At 27.8% G+C, this 18744-nt stretch overlaps 2 protein-coding genes across 2 annotated transcripts; one reads left to right on the forward strand and one right to left on the reverse strand.

Moving 5' to 3' along the window:
- The first annotated feature begins 902 nt into the window (after window positions 1-902).
- On the forward strand, window positions 903-4912 carry LOC119675054 (ras-like GTP-binding protein Rho1). The gene is made up of 4 exons (XM_038086241.1): window positions 903-944; window positions 2878-3027; window positions 3093-3173; window positions 4409-4912. Exons 1-4 carry the CDS (start codon window positions 903-905, stop codon window positions 4598-4600), a joined length of 465 nt encoding a protein of 154 aa, XP_037942169.1. The 3' UTR covers window positions 4601-4912.
- A 9187-nt stretch (window positions 4913-14099) lies between these two features.
- On the reverse strand, window positions 14100-18732 carry LOC119675055 (GTP-binding protein Rit2-like). The gene is made up of 5 exons (XM_038086242.1): window positions 18726-18732; window positions 18610-18666; window positions 14731-14996; window positions 14531-14668; window positions 14100-14460 (listed from the first exon to the last, which is right to left on the reverse strand). Exons 1-5 carry the CDS (start codon window positions 18730-18732, stop codon window positions 14347-14349), a joined length of 582 nt encoding a protein of 193 aa, XP_037942170.1. The 3' UTR covers window positions 14100-14346.
- Window positions 18733-18744: the final 12 nt, after the last annotated feature.

The following is an 18744-nucleotide window of genomic DNA, read 5'->3' on the forward strand; positions in this document are numbered from 1 at the left end:
TATATATATTATATATATTATATATATTATATATATTATATATATTATATATATTATATACATTATATATATTATATACATTATATATATAGGTTGGATTGGGAGGGCATAGATATAAAGGACACATATATAAGTATATATAGGTTAGATTGAGAGGGTGCAGATATATATAGGTTCGATTGAGAGTTTGCAGATATATATATCGCTTATGTTGACTGCGCATATGTATATATCGTCAAACTTCCATAACTCGAACTTCTATAATTCGAATTTTCTATAACTCGAACTAAAAAGAGTTCAAAAGTGTTTTAGAGAGCAAATTACATACAATTCTGCTTTATAACACAAATAAAAATACTGTCACGTGCCAATAGGAATGTGGGAAAGTGCATTCTATAAGTCGAATTTTTGTTTTAATTATGAATCCATTTTGGTATTAGAGAAAGTCCCTTTTTCCAAAATAACTTAAAATGCTTCTCTTAACGAATATATTGAACTTGACAATGAAATTTGTACATCAAGCTTTTCTACAGATGACGATATTATTGAGCATTATAGCTTCGTATATATCCCATTATAGTGGATCCGATTCTTAGCGCAACGGAAAGTAATGATGAGGGTTCGACGGATGTAAGTGTTCATCAGCCTTCCAAGAATTAAGTAGAAAACTCATTCAAATTTTTATTTGCAAACGAATAATACTACAACTGATGATCACTATAAGTGTTTGAATAAATTGAAATAATTTTTTACTGAAAATAAGAAAAAAAAAATTTAAATCCCTATAAATCACTATAACTTCTGAGCTGTATTTGATTGCAAATAAATAAATATATTTAAATGAAATTCTAGTTTCTTTCAAATATAAAAAAATTCTCTAAGTCGAACTTTTTTTTTGCAAAATGGTACTTCGAGTTATGGAAGTTGGACTGTTTACAGATTGGGTTGAAAGGACGCATATATAGGTGAATTGGGAGCGCGCAGATATATATATAGAGTGGAATGTGCCCCCCAGATATATATATATATATATACATAAATTGAATTGAGAATAAATTGAATTCTAATTCTATTTCTTATTTGTATTATCACATGCTCCTTTTAAGTCAGAGATATTGGAAGATGTTGCAATGGAACCTTAAAAATTTGTTCCTGTATTTTATTTTCAAAAATTGTAGGTCTTCAACTTCAATATGTTTGTTGCGGTTTCTTTTATCTTCTTTTTTCTGTTTATTAGTAGACAAATTCTCTAAAATACGAAATGTTTATAAGCTTGTTCATTAATTTAAAATTTTCTTATAATTTTCCATATTATTGCTCATCGTTAACATTTTCTAGTATATTTTCCAATAAATGTTTTTTAGGTTCCCTCTTTTTTTCCATAACAAAATGTAAATAATTAAATAAAATAAAAAATCAAGCTAATGATATTATTAATTTATGATTACATGTTTATGAAAAAAAAATCACATATTTCTATTAAACAGTTAATAAACTTATTGTTTCAACAAAGAGATATTAATTGATTCTATAATTCATTAAAAGATTTTCCACTTTCTCTAGTAATTGTTTTACCCTATCCACCGTGCACCTCAATATATCATTAATCGGTTTGCTAAATGCACGTATTAGTCATCCGCATTTCTGTTTCATAAGGTTGTTTAATATAGAATGTTGCTTTGTTATGATCTATTGGCTCCTGATGATTGTAGGCTACATGATTTGTGGAATTCATCGAAGACTTCTATTAAAAAAGGTTTTATGTTTATGTAAGACGGCACTTTTTAAAAAGCAGATCTTATATTTATATAGAGCTGACTTTAATAAACTTGATGATGTGATCAATTTGATTTGTGAGTAATTTAAGCATGCAACTCAAAGAGAGAATGATTTTCAATCAATTCGTAAGCCATTGAAATAATAATTTTGAAGGAATGTATTGATAAACAAAGAAACATATGAAAAGTCAAGTGGTTTTAAAGCTGAGTAATTTAGTCTGGGTCTGTGATAGGTACTGACATTCAGAACACTAATAAGAACAACAAGGCAAACAAGACCTTTGGTCTCTTTAACTCTGAAATATGTTTTCCAAACGTATGGTTTCCATAAAACATTCCTTTAATAAATACGTATAAAAAATATTAAAGAAAAATGTGTTTTCCAGTCTCTAGATTGCAGTTGTGATCTTTATTTATTATGTATTATTGTCTATATTTTCAAGAAATTGTCTTAAATGAAGCAAAAATAATCTTTTTTTAATTTATTTATGAAAAATTATGGAACAATAAACAAAACCTATAACCAAAAAAACAAAAACATATTATTTCCAACGAACAAATAATTTTTGTATTATTTAATAGTTTATTTACAACTTAGGGACAGTAGAATGGATAGATAATAGGTGACTGTGAGTGGAAGTGCTGATATTTGTATGAATAAGTCTCTTCTCAACCTCAACTAAACTTATCTAATTAGAATTTAATTTTATTTCTAAATGGTAGATCTCAAACATACTATTATGTATATGTAATATATATCTAAAACCTCTAAACCTTGCTAGTGTTCTTACCATTATATTGGTCTCTAAGTGCTTGCTACAAAAATCTTGTGGTGGCTGTGTAGTCTTTTAAAATAATTGGTGATATTACTTTTAATCACATTAATTTCATAACTAAAAAAAAAAAAATTTTTGCTCAAAATAATAAAAAACATTTTATTTCATTTTTTTGCTTTCTAAGAAATTTAATTTATTTATCTTTCACCTGTTAGAACTAAGTAATAGTAAATTTTTTATAAAAAAGTTAATATATATATATTATATTTTATCATTTATCTAAAAAGTGCGCTTTTTAAAAACACTATCTTTTTTTCTTACAGGTTGAACTGGCATTATGGGATACTGCTGGCCAAGAAGATTACGACAGACTCCGACCACTGAGTTATCCGGATACAGATGTCATCCTTATGTGTTTCTCAGTGGATTCACCCGATTCTTTAGAAAATATTCCTGAAAAATGGACCCCTGAGGTAACAACATTGTCACTAATTGTTAATTAAAAAAAATATTAAATTCAATTTTTTATTCATTTTAGGTCAAACATTTTTGTCCAAATGTTCCAATCATTTTGGTAGGAAACAAAAAGGATTTACGAAATGATCCTAATACGATTAGAGTAAGTAATCAATTAAATTCTCAGTTCATACACTACACAAGTTAATGTTTATTTATTGCTCAACACTGAAGTTGTAACTGTTGTACATGCGTTTATTACTCCTATTATTATATTATTACTCGTACTCCTACGAAAACGACAAGAAAATGTCTCTTAGTACTGACTCATACATTTTTGGTTTACTCTTATGTGGTCATTACTAATATAGCAAAATTATTGCAGTAATTCTTGCATTATCGCATAAATTACTACTCTAGTTGTCTCTCATTATTCTTATGTTTAAATAAGAAAAATAAAAATAAAATTAAAAATAAAATTAAATGTGGTTGCAGAGTTTAGACTTCTTCCGTTAGAAAACTTAATTTTACCAAATTTTTCGACGAAAATATAAACTCGAAAATGGATTTGTTGGAATTTAATAGAAGAATAAATGTCCAACAGTTATTATTATTGGCATATATTTTAACACGTTGAAGACCGCATTGAAAAATCTTATTTCACACATAGGGACCGGCATTTTTTTTTTTGATTGCTAAATTTGATTAAAAGAATTCGTTTTAAAATGAGGCTATGGCAAATTAACTAAGTCCGCTATATGCAGTATCTCTCCGAGGGACCGGCGAATGGAGTACTGTACATAAATTGAATTTAAATCATGCACACAGGTGTACAAGCAATCCCCAGGTAAAACATGTCGTGTGAGCATCAGTGAGCACGCGGGCCGGTAATGTTGTTACGGATGCGGTGCGGTGCGGCATGCGGTTTTTAATGTGTTAACAATGAGTCACCCAGCATGATACATCTTCCTCTCTTAAATTTCTAATTGAACCTGCTGTGAGAGTCTTCATTTTAGACTGCTTACTGAAAGAGTCCACACTTTAGTCTCTTTATTGAAAGAGTCTACACTTAAGACTCCCTACTAATGGAGTAGTAAAGGAGTATAATTTCTTGACTTTCGATTGATGTTTGTTGTTTTCAAACTCTTCTTAACACCTTCTGGCTAGAAAATTGTCCTTATATTTTTACTTAAAAATTTATGGTCTTCTGGAATTATTACACAAATTGCTTCAAACGCCTCCCTCGCTTTTTTTGAATGGTTTCTTCAAATTTCAAATGACACATAGAATGTGAATCCACACTTTAGGCTATTGCAATAAATAACCTTAAGTTTGTAGTTTATATACCTAATAATAATAATAAACTTATGTATATATTAAACTTATGTATATTTTTAGGATCTTGCAAAAATGAAACAAGAGCCAGTCAAACCTCAAGAAGGTCGTGCTATGGCAGAAAAAATTAACGCGTTCGCATATTTGGAATGTTCGGCTAAATCCAAAGAGGGCGTTCGAGACGTTTTTGAAACAGCTACTAGAGCTGCATTGCAAGTCAAAAAGAGGAAGAAGACCAAATGCCTTTTGCTCTAAAAGAGCAAAATTAGAACACACCAGATATATACAACACAAATCGTTAAATTTTTACTTTAATTACTTTTTCAAAGTTGAGTATCTATTTTAAAGCGTATTTGATTATTCAATGATTCATTTTAATTTTATTAAAAACAAAAATTAATTACACAAATTAAAAAATTTTTACCATAAAGTATATATGTACCACAATTTGAATTGTTCAAAATGAATATGGCGAAAAGAAAGAACTTCAAAGCAAAGTGTAAAAATAAAATATCCTTGGAAACTATATCCAAATAAAATATATGAATAAAAACAGTAAATAATCTAAATATAATTTTCAATATCGAACACAAAATGAAAATCCAAATCCTTAAAAAACAAAACAAAAACAACACAAGAAAAAAAAAATAAAAATAAAAATCACACACAAAACAAAATTAGACAAAAATTAATATTTTCTAATTGCTTTTTCTAATTAACGGTAACGGAACTGTAAAAATTGTTTGTTTATGTATTTTTGTTATAATTTAATTTTTAATTGATAACTTTTTCAATAAAGCAGTAAGCCGCCAATGAAATTTAAATAAAAAATGTTTAACTCATAAAAACCATATAATAAATTAAATAACAAAAATAATATTTTTTATATACTAAAAGAGTGAAATACAAATTTATCTCTTTTGAAACAATAAGTGAAAGTGAAAAACACAAAAAATCTATTGCGATTTTATTGTATTTTTTATATTTGTCTTAATTTTTTTGTAATATTTGAATATTTGATTTTTTTGTATGAATAAAAAATATGAAAAGAAAAACAAAAAACAAAAACAAAAAAATACAAATTTAATAATTTTTGCTACTTTAAATTTTATTATATTATAAACAAAATAATAATATGTAATATGTATTTACGCTACTATACAACAATTTACAGTTACTACAATTTACAATGTTTACTATTTTTGAAATTGTATTTATATTTTTTCTAAAAGCAGTAAAAATATTGAATTATTTTAAGCAATTTGTGTTCAAAAGTCCAATGTTTCCAAATTTATTATTTTTTGCTTAACACACAAAAGTCGTATCTGTTGTTTCTATTCTAAATTTGATTTTAAATTTTAGTTCATAAACATTATTCGATATGTTTCTCCTAAATTAATGAGTTTTGAATTATTTAAATTAAATTATGATTTCGTGTAATAAGGTTGGTGTTCGTTTTTTAATTTAATTTTTACGTGTCTGTTATGCTTTTCGCATAATAATCTTATAATAAATATTTTACTAATACATACCTATTATATAAAATAAATATAAATAAAAAATCAAAAAACTTAACTTGAATGTTTTTCATTTTTTATTTGACAAAAAAAAAAAAATACTAAAACTCCAAGCAATCTATTAGGGATGATAATATAGTAATTATATTATTTCGATATAAGAGTTAAGTGCCATTGATGTTATTGTAGACCACGGATATCTTTTTTTTGGGGGGTGGATGGAAAGCATCGAAAGCCACAGAGTGTGAGACTTATGAATGATTATTAAAGTCTCTTTGTGAAGTCCCTTTGGAGGGTGTTTAGTTTCTATTAGGATTTTCTATTAAATCTCTTATATTCTATTGACGATCTACTTAGACCATAACCTGAATTTTTGTGATCATATCGAAGTAATGCCGCTTCTCTCAAAGGCCTGTGTGAGCACCTTTAAATAAATAAAACTTATAAATAATATATAATATCGTAGCTAGCGACGAGTGGCTCCGGGACGTAGGTCTGACCGTTCTTGGAACACACCTCATTGAAGTGGCCAGGTTTTCCGCTAACGTTCAATTACACCCCATTCACTTAAACCTCTCATTTTATTTTTTCACCCCATCTCACTCCAACCACTACCCATCCACTTCCCTACCCATGTGATTGTCTTGTTTATTCTTTCATGTTATCTGCTTACAGGTCTAAGCGGGTTACAACAACAAAAACAACACCAACAATGATTATCGAAAATTGCAGCCACGTTTAGCGGATATAACTCCATTCTAGTAATAAAGGGAAGAGAGGAGAGCTGATAAGTTTTATATCTAGCGAGCTAGATTTATGTAAGGCAGAAAGCATGGACTAGGTTATATGTGGTGAAGTATATCTGTGAACCGCGGAGATCTATCAAGTAAATAAGAAGAAAGTAAGAACAAAAACGTGATAGTAGTGATAGTAGTGTGAGGAGAAAATTGTTAAGAAGTATGGCGAAAGTATGGATTTGGGGATGGGTAGAATTTAAATTAAAATCAACCTGGGTAAAGATGGAGGATTTAGTCACTTTAATGGGGCGAATTTAAAGATCGATTGGAATCAAATTATTATGTATATTGGGAAGTATAATTGATAGATCTATTCTTTAAGGTAAGCAAATTTCATTATGGATAAAATTCAGACAAGATTAAAGTGTAATTAATAGATCAATTCTGTATAAGATATATATCTCACCATGAATATAGTTTAGATAAAAGAGTCGTGTCATTAACAGAGCTATTCCGTGTTAGACATAAATTTCACCATGAATATATTTTAGATAAAAGATTTAGATGGTATCAATTTTGAGGGCATCACAATGGGCAACATATGCCTCCGAGTGGAAGTGCTGACAACGGTTAGCACGCGCCTTCCGAACCTAACCTAGATGGTATCAATTAAACTATACTGTGACGGAAAAAATATCAACATGGATGCAATATTTGCCAAAAATTTCTTGAATAATTTTTATCACGTACAAAGCAGGCATAGTTTGTTTTATTGGGAGAGACCGTTGAACAATAACAAACTATATACTGAAAAATAGCTGAAATAACTGTATTTTGTTGTATTTTCATCCTTTTTTGTTAATGTCTTTTATAACAACTTAAATTATTTGCAGAATTTGATTTTTAAAGTCACTTATGATGAAAGAAACAATATTTTTTAATAGCACATATTGCCTTAATAGAGCGGCTTATTGAACAGTAGTAAATTACAACAACAAAATTTTATTATTTATTAATTAGTTGAATTTTTGGCTGACTATTTGAATTATTCTAATCTAATTTAGTTTATTCAGTAGCATTTTTTAAGTATGATGGATGTGAAAGATTTTAAGAGATAGAAGTGATCCATTTACCATATCTGACATTAACTTTTAAGCAGTATTTTGGACTTTCCGAGACACTTTGTCACAATTTATTGTTTGTTTTCTAAGTACATTGTGATTAATCACATCTTGTTTATCGTGCTCCATTCAATATGTATGTAACTGACCTAATACTCATTATGGTGGTACATAGCTTGTCTTATAAATAACTGTGGTGAGTTTAAAATTGATGTGGTGAGCAAAAGCGTTTTCTCTTTGTCATAAAATTATCGAAACAGAGTCATAGTTATGGAATGCAATAAATGGAGTATATATCTTTTATAATTGATGTCTACAACCAAATCCGCAATTGTGGATCATCCTCATGAAATCTAATATTCTAATTTCATTCGTATCCCATGATATTATGGACTTTTTTTACTTCTTTACACAAAATAAAAAACAAAACTAAAATATTTAAAATAATGCACAGATCATGTATTCTTTTTAAATTAGAGCAAAATCCCCGTGTTATAATAATAGTTCTATATTTATATCATTTCCTTCGGTTTTATTGTTTGTAAAATTAAGAATAAAATAAGCAAAAACACTATAAAGCATTAATAATGTTAGGTTGTGGGAGATAATAAAGTTAACGATATATTAAGTCCCTTGGGATTATAAGAGGTGCAGCTAGAGATAACAAATGTTTTCATTGAAATAAAAATAATCTCCATAGCCGTTGTAATTGAAGACAAGAAACTTATTAGGAGAAGTGGAGATATTATAAATTCTAATTAGAAAATATCTTTTACTTTACTAACAAAAGTACTAAAGAATATAAGTATCTTGTATCATATTATTTGACCATATCATAATAAACATCTGTATATTTTATATGTTACATGGTTGTGTAAAAAGCTTAAAATCATTGAAACGATCGAATTTTTATGAGAAATAGCCATTAAGCTATGGGCTATGGATCAGGGTAAACCAACTGCCAAACAAAGATCAAGTTATGAGGGTTCAGTCTACTAATGAGGCGAAGACTTCGATATAAATCATTATTTTTGCTGATGTTTGGGTAGCTAAGGTGGATTATGTCCTATTTCGAATCGAAACTTGATTGCGATATAAAAAGGAAACTCATATGGGACAAGTATCTATAAAATGTTTTAAATATAGCAACGCGTTTTGTTTAAATAAAGATCCATAAAGTGTTAATTAAAATTTAAATAAATATTTGGACAAAGTATAAATTATTGTAAATATGAAAAATTCACACATAATGGTAATTATTTTACTATTTCTATGAAGTATATAGTATATACGAGTATATTTTTGCATTTAAACACATGGTGATGCATATATGAATCATTGTTATTTTTCCAAAAATCATACCGTATATACCTAAAATTTGTGAAAATGGCAGGAAGAGACTATTTCTGTAATGAAGTTCCAAATCTAAAAACATTTTTTTGTTTAATTATAAAATCTTACACGCTAGGGTTAATATATTTACATATACTTGTTGTTATCTTCGAGGAAATTATTCTAAAATAATCAAATCTATTAAAAACTGTGTTAAGTCTTATAGCAGCACAGTGGGAAGCCCATCAGCTTAAGAAAAAAATGCTAGGATCATTAGTTATATTAAAAAATTTGATATAAACAGCTGTATGGTCAGCTAAAAAATTAATTAATTAAAATAATATAAAAATAAGTTTTGTTATTGTAATTCACTACTTTTCGAAATCTCTCCATTAAAAAATTTTAAAATATAGAGTTGCTTTTTTACTCCATTAAAATAATTTTTAATATAAAGCACCATACACCTAACCTAACCTTACTTATTTGAGTATAAAAACGTTCGCATCGTCTTAGATTTCAGAATAAATATTCGCTTCCTCATGTTAGAGCTTTTTCTAACTCATGGAAATTGGCATCTATTACGTCTATAAGTATCCTTTTGTCTTCATAGTTCTGGTAACTTAGATCACTAGAAAGAGAAAAGGAAACATAATTCAATAAATTAAAAATTAAAAATAGTGAGAGGTATATACAGATAAGTAGATTCATGAGGTAGACCCGACCAGTTCTGACCTATTAAGTATGTCCAGTGTAAGTTTTTCGGGTGAGTATTAACTTTCTGCATTCATTTAACCGCCTTGTTTCTTATATAAATTTTGCTCGTTTTTACTTTTTGGTCTACATTTCTTTTGGTCTCCTTTCTTACGTATTAAAGAGTGCGTGTTGATTATTTGTCTTAAAGTATTGTTTTAGGGTATCTGAGGATGTTATACAGTTGTCAATATAGTATTCATTTAGTGTAATTTTCTTACACTATTTTCTAACTCATCTTATTCTTACAAGCAAAGATTAAATTACTTTTATGTAATGTATATTGTATTTAAAGCGGAGAAAGAGATATCAAAAATCATATTAAGTGTAAATATATATTCTTGATCGGCATGACAGAACAAATTTATTTTATGATAATCATTTATTCTTTTGAATATAGGTAATTTACTTAAACTAACAAAACTTATTAAATTAAATTTACAGAGAGTTTTTATGAATGCTTCAATCCATTATTTATAACCCACTATCATATCTTGAAGAAAAAAATATCTCGAAGAAAATAGATAGGCATACTCTCTGCAAAAATAACATCTATATTGTGTCTATAAAGCGCTAAGTTAGAATCGGCAAAAACCTCTCCATCCTGGTGCCTCCGCCAAAACTTGGCGAAGAACTATTGAAGGGGATCTTAATGAGGTAGATTAATCGTGTAACACAATATGCAGAAAAGCAAACAATAGAGTAATATTTAGAGGATTGCCGTTAGTGGTTTCTTCTTCTTCTTGGTTCCGTTAACGGCTTGTGGAATATAGAGCCTCCACAACTCCTTTGAATCTTATTGTTTTCAACAACTTTACAGATGTCGTTCAATGTATAATGTGCGGCGACAAGTTCTGCGTCAATTGTTCTTCTCAATGTTTTCGATGGCGCCGCTATTGTTCACCTTTGTCCTTAATTCTTCGTTAAAAATCTGACTTGACGACCAAAGTAACTGTTTAGCACTTTGTTAAATTCAAACCTGCATTATACTAAGATAGTTCTTGCTGTATGTGTAAGAGATTTTCCATCTTTAAAGTTATCAGACAGAGGTCTTTTGAGAAACTCGTTGAGCTGGTTGAGTTGAAAACTCAAAGACAATAGCGCCTCAATATGAAAAAGTGAATTCCTTTGCGCATAGTCGACTTCACTGGTGTTATATCTGTTGCAGTAGGAGTCAGTATATGCTTGATATGAAGAAAGGAAGGAGGAGGCCTTCCTCCTAAACGTTTGAATTAAGAAGGAAGGGAATACAACATAAATTACTAATTAGATTGTAAGTGGAATGGGTTGTTGAAGATTTCTGAAATGTTTTTTTTATATTTATATTCTTTCTTATTACAATCTAATTAGCCATCATATGGTTATAGTATTTAATTGTGTAGAGTTCACTCTTTGTATCAATTAGGTGTTCTTCTTATTTTAATTTTGCATTTTATATGTAAATGATTTTAATATCGTCAATTTTTGCTTTAATAAATACTCTATATATTGTTATATATATATCATAAATATATCAAAAACATTTTTTTTAAATAACGGGTGCCTCATATAAATTGGATTTACTACGACACTTGTTCACATTTTGTCTTTCGTTATATCCAGAGTATACTGTATACCACACATATTTTTTCTATATAAGAAATGTTTATTATAAAATACATTGAAAATGTGAGGGCATTAAAGCTTTCGTTATATCGCGACCCACTTTTTTCCTATAAATATGTCGCTAATACTTCTTAGAAGTGCTAGACTTTGTCTTTAATTGATAACAAAATTAAAATACAGACCATAAACTACTTAAAAAATTCGATTATTTCCTAAGACCACTAATGATGAGTACGTGGCAATACTCGAATCAATGTCATATGGTCAGTCAACCGGTCAAATATGTCATATGTGGACCGGTCAAATATGTAGACCGTCTCTTATTATAATATCTAGGTCTCTTATTGATAAATACTTTTTCAACCGAGAAGGTCGATACTGGCGCGACATTTCAGGTAAACGTCAGGCTAAAGAGCTGGTTTATCCCTACAGTTACAGTTATGGTAAAGTAGCCTTTTTCAGCAGAACAAAGTTGAGGTGTAACGGGTCACCCTGGACTACGTTATCACCTTCACAAAATGGGTCTGTGCGAAGAGATAGATTGTCGACTCTGCTAGAAGCAGACGAAACTTCCAGTCACATTCTCTGTGACTGCATAGCCTTGATCTGCGCCAGGAGATTACTGGGTAGAGAACTACTCTCTGCTTCTGACATTAGGAGGTCAATGTCGACGGCAGACATTCTTGCTTTCATTCGGAAGGCGGAATATCTTGTTCGGTTAGGGTCTGTTGTAGTCCGTTCACTCCCATTTCTAGTAAAACACATTTGTTATTTAAGTTTTTCACAATTACTGTGTACACAATATTATCAACTTTTTATTATTATTCAATTTATATAATATTAAATACAAAAACGATTGCTGGTAACATTATTTAAATAATTTTCAATATCTTTTTTTTTTCTTTAGGAATACATACAACTTTTTTGTGCTTCAATAGGACTTTTTGCTATAATTTTATCTGTCGACATTTTTCCTCACAAAGCCTCACAAATTTATTTATTAAATTTTTATTTGATATTTATATTTATTTATATTAGTTTAAAATTTATATTTTGATTTCTTCTATTATATATTTATATATACTTTTTATATATTCAACTTTTTATAAAAACAATCTTTATAATAATTTTCTGATACGAAAATAAAAAAAATTATTAATGAAATAATTAATGCAAGTGTAATTAAATATGTTTTTAAGAAAAATATATTGATTTTACAACTTAACAACAACAATATGAATGAAAGGAACTGTTATGTATGTATTAGGAATGAATGTCAATATTGCCAGTTTTATATATTCATTTGTATAAATACAATTTTTCATATTGAAGAATTTATTTTTAATGTCACATGCTATAAATTATACATTGAAACGATAAATATTTTATAACGAAAACTTTTTTGTTTAAAACAAACAATATCACGTAAATATTATTTTAAAAATAATAATGATTACGATTTACAAACAATAAGAACAAAATAAAAAAATATATATTTTACAAATTACAATAAAAAAATGTCTATATATATATATATTTAAATAAAACCTATACATATCTATATAACAAATATTGTACTACTTTAATTTAAAGCTAACATTACTTAAGTATTTTTGTTTTGTTTTGTATTATATATACCAAATATATTATTAAAACTTAAATCGATTTCAAAGACATGCATTTTTTCTTTAAACGAAAATTAATTTTTCACTTTTAATTTGTTCCCACTAAAATTTTTTTTTAAAAAAAATTTAATTTAATATATGAACCGATTTAGTTTCTTCAATTTATTTTAATTTTTCATAATTTTCTTGAAAAATAAACAAAATTTAATTATTGATTGACTATTGCATGTTTTAAGTTTAGTTTTATTTTAATTTTTGTTTATATATATTTTTGTTGTAGTAATATAAATTTTTAATTAGTTATTTATTAACTTTTAGTATAAATATTTTAAAGAGTTTTGGTACTTTTGATTCTTTGTTTTTTGTTTTTATTTGTATACTGTTGAAAAACAATATTGCTTAAATATTTTCCATTTCAGTTGTTTTGATTTTCTAATATCTTATAAAGAAATTAACAAATACATTTTTGGTTGGCTCAATATTTGAAAATTAAATAATTATCAAAAATATTGTCTCGAAAGTTGATTAACAGTCAAACTGCATTTTTGAACAATTTAAATATTAAAAATTAAAAATGTAATATAAATCATATAATTGCTATTAGACAACATTTTGCTAATATAACTAATTAATCACATATAATTTCTTTCTTATATTATTGTTATAAGCAGGATAGTAGTTTGTTATATATTACAAAAATTAAGAAATTAGTTAGTAAGAAGTTTTATTTTAAAAGTGCATGGCTACAAAAAGCTTCATTTGGCCATTGATGTTCTTTTTTTTTAAATAAGTTATAAGCGGAGGCTAAATATTTGTACAATAAAATAAATCTATAAAAAATAACAAATAAGACATGTTACATTTTTTTGTATTTATTATAAATATAAATTATTTTTTTTTCTTACTTTAAAAAATCTATACTTTTGTGCATATCATTTGGATTATAAATTTTTTCGTTCAGAATTTTTTTGTTCTAATAATTAATTGAAATAGTTTTAAGCTACTTTAATAAATTGTATTTTCTAATAAATAATATATATATATATATATTCTGTAGGTAACAGAAATTAATTTGTTGTTGGGAACTGTTCTTGTTTTCTCAGTAATAAGTTTTATATATAGTATGTGCTAAAGCTTGAAGTATTTTCAAATAGTTATTACCCTGTTTAACAAAATTTAAGATAGTCAAAGCAAAAATTATAATTATAAATAACACTTTTCTAAACTATACTTGTTGCATTGTTGAAGTCTTAAACTATATACCAACATATACATAAATTTATATTAAATAAATATAATTTTAGTTTAGTTTTTTTAGTTCAAATTTCTGCGCCGTCGGAATACTAATGCAAAAATAGAGCGTATACGCCACCAACGGCTGCGTCGTCGCGAGTTTAGTTTTTCGGAACTTGTGCCATTACCAAGTGCCTGTATAAATAAATAATTAGTGACATATAATCAAATAAAATATAAATAATTTTTATAAAAAAATTTTTACCCTCTGTTGTTCTTTACGTCTTATTTCACGTACTAGCGTGTAGAAGGCTTCATCAATATAATGTCGAAGAGCAGCTGATGTCTCGAAAAATGGGCAACCATATTGGTTTGCCAGATTTTTGCCTTCCTCTGTAGTCACCTTTAAAATAAAAATTGTATAGATAACGTATACTGCTCTTTAATGTTTTATTTTTTTCATACTTTACGCTGAGATTCCAAATCAAGTTTATTTGCAATCAAAACTAATGGTATATCTTCGGAGAGTCGTACCCGTTGTATCAATTTTCGATACTCCGTAGCCTCTTGAAAACTGTGACGATCTGTTACAGAATAACATATGATGAAACCTTCACCACATCGCATATACTGATCACGCATTGCAGTAAACTCAACCTGGCCAGCAGTGTCTAGAATATCTAGAAGAGCGGCTTCTCCATCAATAACAGCCTGTTGCTGATAAGAATCTTCTGCAAGAATTGAAATATATTATTGATAAATGTTTGAGAAAAAAAAAAGTATATTTGATGAACTATAATATACTCAAATCTTTCTAATAATATAAATTATATTATTTTATATAAATATATCTTAGAACATATTAGGAATTCTCCTGATGAAGGCAAAAGCGAATTTGCCGTAATACGTATAGAAATATTCAAAAAATTAACACTCCAAATAAAAGTTAATATTCTTCAAAAAACAAAACCGGCTTTAAAAATATATTTATTTTTATTATAAATAAATCATTGAATTTTTTGAAAAAATATATTTAAAGGCGAATTAGAATTTGCTCATCTTCATTTAACACTCAGACATCTTCCATTAAAATAAACTGATAAGATTCTAATCTTCTTCCTTATCCTATGTAACTCCGCTTAGAACCATACCATACCAACTACCTCCCCATTCCTCTCTGTTCCTTTTATGTAAGTTTGTGATCCATTTTTGTACTTGTTTTTAGGGTTCTATTGGCTACAACAACAATTATCCACTGATGGTTTGACGTTAATAGCAAAGACATTGTTTTTAATTGATGAATGGGTACAATTCCAATTGTCCGGGCAGGGCAAATTGATGACAGATTTTAGTAAATTGTTGTTGCTGTTGTTGTGATATGAGTTAGTGCTATTGCGCATTCTTACTTACTCTATTTTATTTTACTCTTTTACTCACACTAAACTTTAACTATACTAGAATCATTATCATTTATTTATTTTCTAACTGATGACGGACCGTAGATCAGCATATCTTCCTGTGCGTCCTGAGGTGGACTTAAGATTTTAGTAAAGATACTAAGAATAATTTTTTACAGTGGGCTATACGTCAATATAATAAAGTTCTTAAAATTTTGATCTTTTTTGATTTCTTAACAAGACAAAGCTCTGTTTGCTAACTTGGTATTTAATAGCACAGATTGTCTAGTCAAATTTTATGTGAATGTTCGGATAGGTACTTGTTCGGTCAGATCATAGATACTAGAGTCTGATTATAGAAAAATTAGAAGAAATCTTTCAAATAGTACTAATATCATTAATATTTATTATCTTTATTATCTTTTTAATATTTATTATCTTTATACACGCTTTTTCTATTAACGAAAGCTGTTAGACGAGATCCGTGAATCACTAAACTACATCTCAAAGGCACCTATCTAATAAAAATTTTTTTATCAAAATATTTAGCCTCAATTATCATACCAGTCTCCATTTCTAATGATGATTGATATTTACATTATATAGAAGTATTCCATTTGTACATTGGAATGTCAGAAATCTATATCAAACAAAAAAGTAAGGGTAATTAATATCAAAGTACAAGGCAAAATGCCGGTGGAATACCAGCACAGAAAAATGAGAAGCAGTTAAGAATCTAATACTCTTTTCAGATACGTCAAACAAAGACAATCCCCATAAAATTGGTGCTCGTTCAAACTTCATTTGGAAAAAATATAAGTTTCTTTAGGTACAGAATGCAGTCTAAAATAATTATATACATATACTCTTTTTAGTTCTAAGTTCCAGAATTATTATAAAACAGTATTATACTTTGACCGCAGAAAACAAGTACGAAATAAAAAAGCGTCTCTGCAGCTTTCTAAAGAAGAATTTATTGAAGATAAATTGTATTTTTTCTTACTGTTAATTTGAATGTCACCATTAAGAGGGTGTCACCTATAAAAAGAGATCACAACATGTTATAGGATAACAAGGGATGATAGACAGAATAAAGATATATTGATAGAAATCTGCTTTATAAATCGACTAATGATTCAGATCGACTAAATTCTAGCTCTCCAACTTCGTTGAAGGGAGCCCCATCAACAAACAGAAAATCAGAAATTAAATTATTACTAGTAATTAATATTATTACCGGCTTAAAACAAAAGTGGGTGTACCATTTATAAGTAATGTAATGAAATGGAAAAAATTTAAAGGATTATACCAGACATCAACAATAATGACGAACTAAACAACATAAATTATTAGGCATATACGATTGGATATGTCATACTTGAATAGAAAGAATGAAAAAAACAATTAGAAAAACACTGCGGAGCACATATATTGAAATAAAAAAGTCATCACTTTATGAAACAGTTAATAAAATATATATCACTTAAATAGTGGGTTAAGATGTTACAAACCTACTGCTTACCGATTCAAATAAATCATTGAAAAATATATCGAAAAAATGTGCACATGGAATTTGACATGGTATTGAGAGAGTAATTTTGCTCTAACTGACCGAACAAATCAATTGCTTTGGTGCGGATCATAGTTTTTCCGATTCGCTTCTGTTGCAATATGACTTGAAACAAAGCCAAATAAAATCATGTTAAACAGTACAAGTAATCGTAACACTATTCCAAGTAGTGCTTTTTTTGATTAGGATCAGAAACGGGAGATATTTATATATCATCTTTACAGAGAATATAAGTCATTATTATTTGTAAAATGGATGGAAAGCAAAGTAGTAAGTCTTCTTACAAACTTTAGGCTGTTGGATTTGTATGCCGTATACAATGTAGTATCGGATTTCTCAAAGTGGACGATAACGCCCATTTGTGGGCGTTTGTGGAGCCATAAGGAAGGCAATAGGGGCCTAGAAAAAATTAGGTGGACGTTGAGACTATACAGATTTTATAAAATTCCGTTTTAATTGCTTCCATTAAATAGAAAGTCTCATTTTAAATGTAAGTTTAAAATCAAAAAGAGGATAAGACTTAAATGGCATACTAAAATTATATTTAATAAGAACGATGGTGATTTTCAACATATAAAGTTAAAAATAAAATGGTGAAGGAGGAAGTAAAAACTTATGAATTCTTAAAGTGGACGATAGACAAAATTAAGTTTTAGAACCTCTGATGTTGATGAATAAAATGGTATATTTCAAACAAACGGACTGTTGGAGACGATTAAATCGATTTGACTTATGAAGGAATTATTTGATATATATGGTCTTCATTGTTAACAAAACTAAATTAAATTTAATTTCTGAAGTCAATTATGACGAAAGAAACTATTTTTTTAATTAAAAAATTATAACAAAATTCATATTTTTTTAATTAATTAGATTTTTTGCTGACTATTAAACCACTGACCATAGAGTTTTACGAAATACTCACCATCAGTGGTCTGTTTGGAAATATTTCTTATATTAAAAAATTTGTAAATAATATTTTACAATGTAAGTACCAAGGATTAAACTCGTAGGCTGCCAAATTTGAAGTTCAGAGTCAGGGTTTATTACCCAATTGATACAACTACCAACTGACCCAAAACCGTGCTTAACTTTATTGTTCTTACTTGGAGTTTTGTTGATTTGCAGTGAGAGATAATTGACAAATTCATTTGCTCTGTTGCAATAAAATGGTATTATAAATCAGTTATAGAATATTCGAATAAATTAATTATAGTTTTTTTAAATTGTTAAACTTTAGTACGATTCTTTTTGTGGATATAAAAAGGAAATTGATTTACTTTTTACTGATACTGATGTGACGGATACAAAAATGATAAAGGAAAACGAATATACTGAGAAATATATTTAGGGACTACTTAACTACTTATAACTTACCAATTGTTGGATCATGGTAGTCCAAAAAACTATGGCTTACAAATTGTAATGTTACAGCTGTAGTAGGAGCAATCCATAAACAAATGATGTATCCAATCCAAAAAAAATATTTGTACAACACATGTAATGAAATTA

This window comes from Teleopsis dalmanni, chromosome 2, assembly GCF_002237135.1.
Source record: "Teleopsis dalmanni isolate 2A chromosome 2, ASM223713v2, whole genome shotgun sequence".
NCBI lineage: Eukaryota > Metazoa > Arthropoda > Insecta > Diptera > Diopsidae > Teleopsis > Teleopsis dalmanni.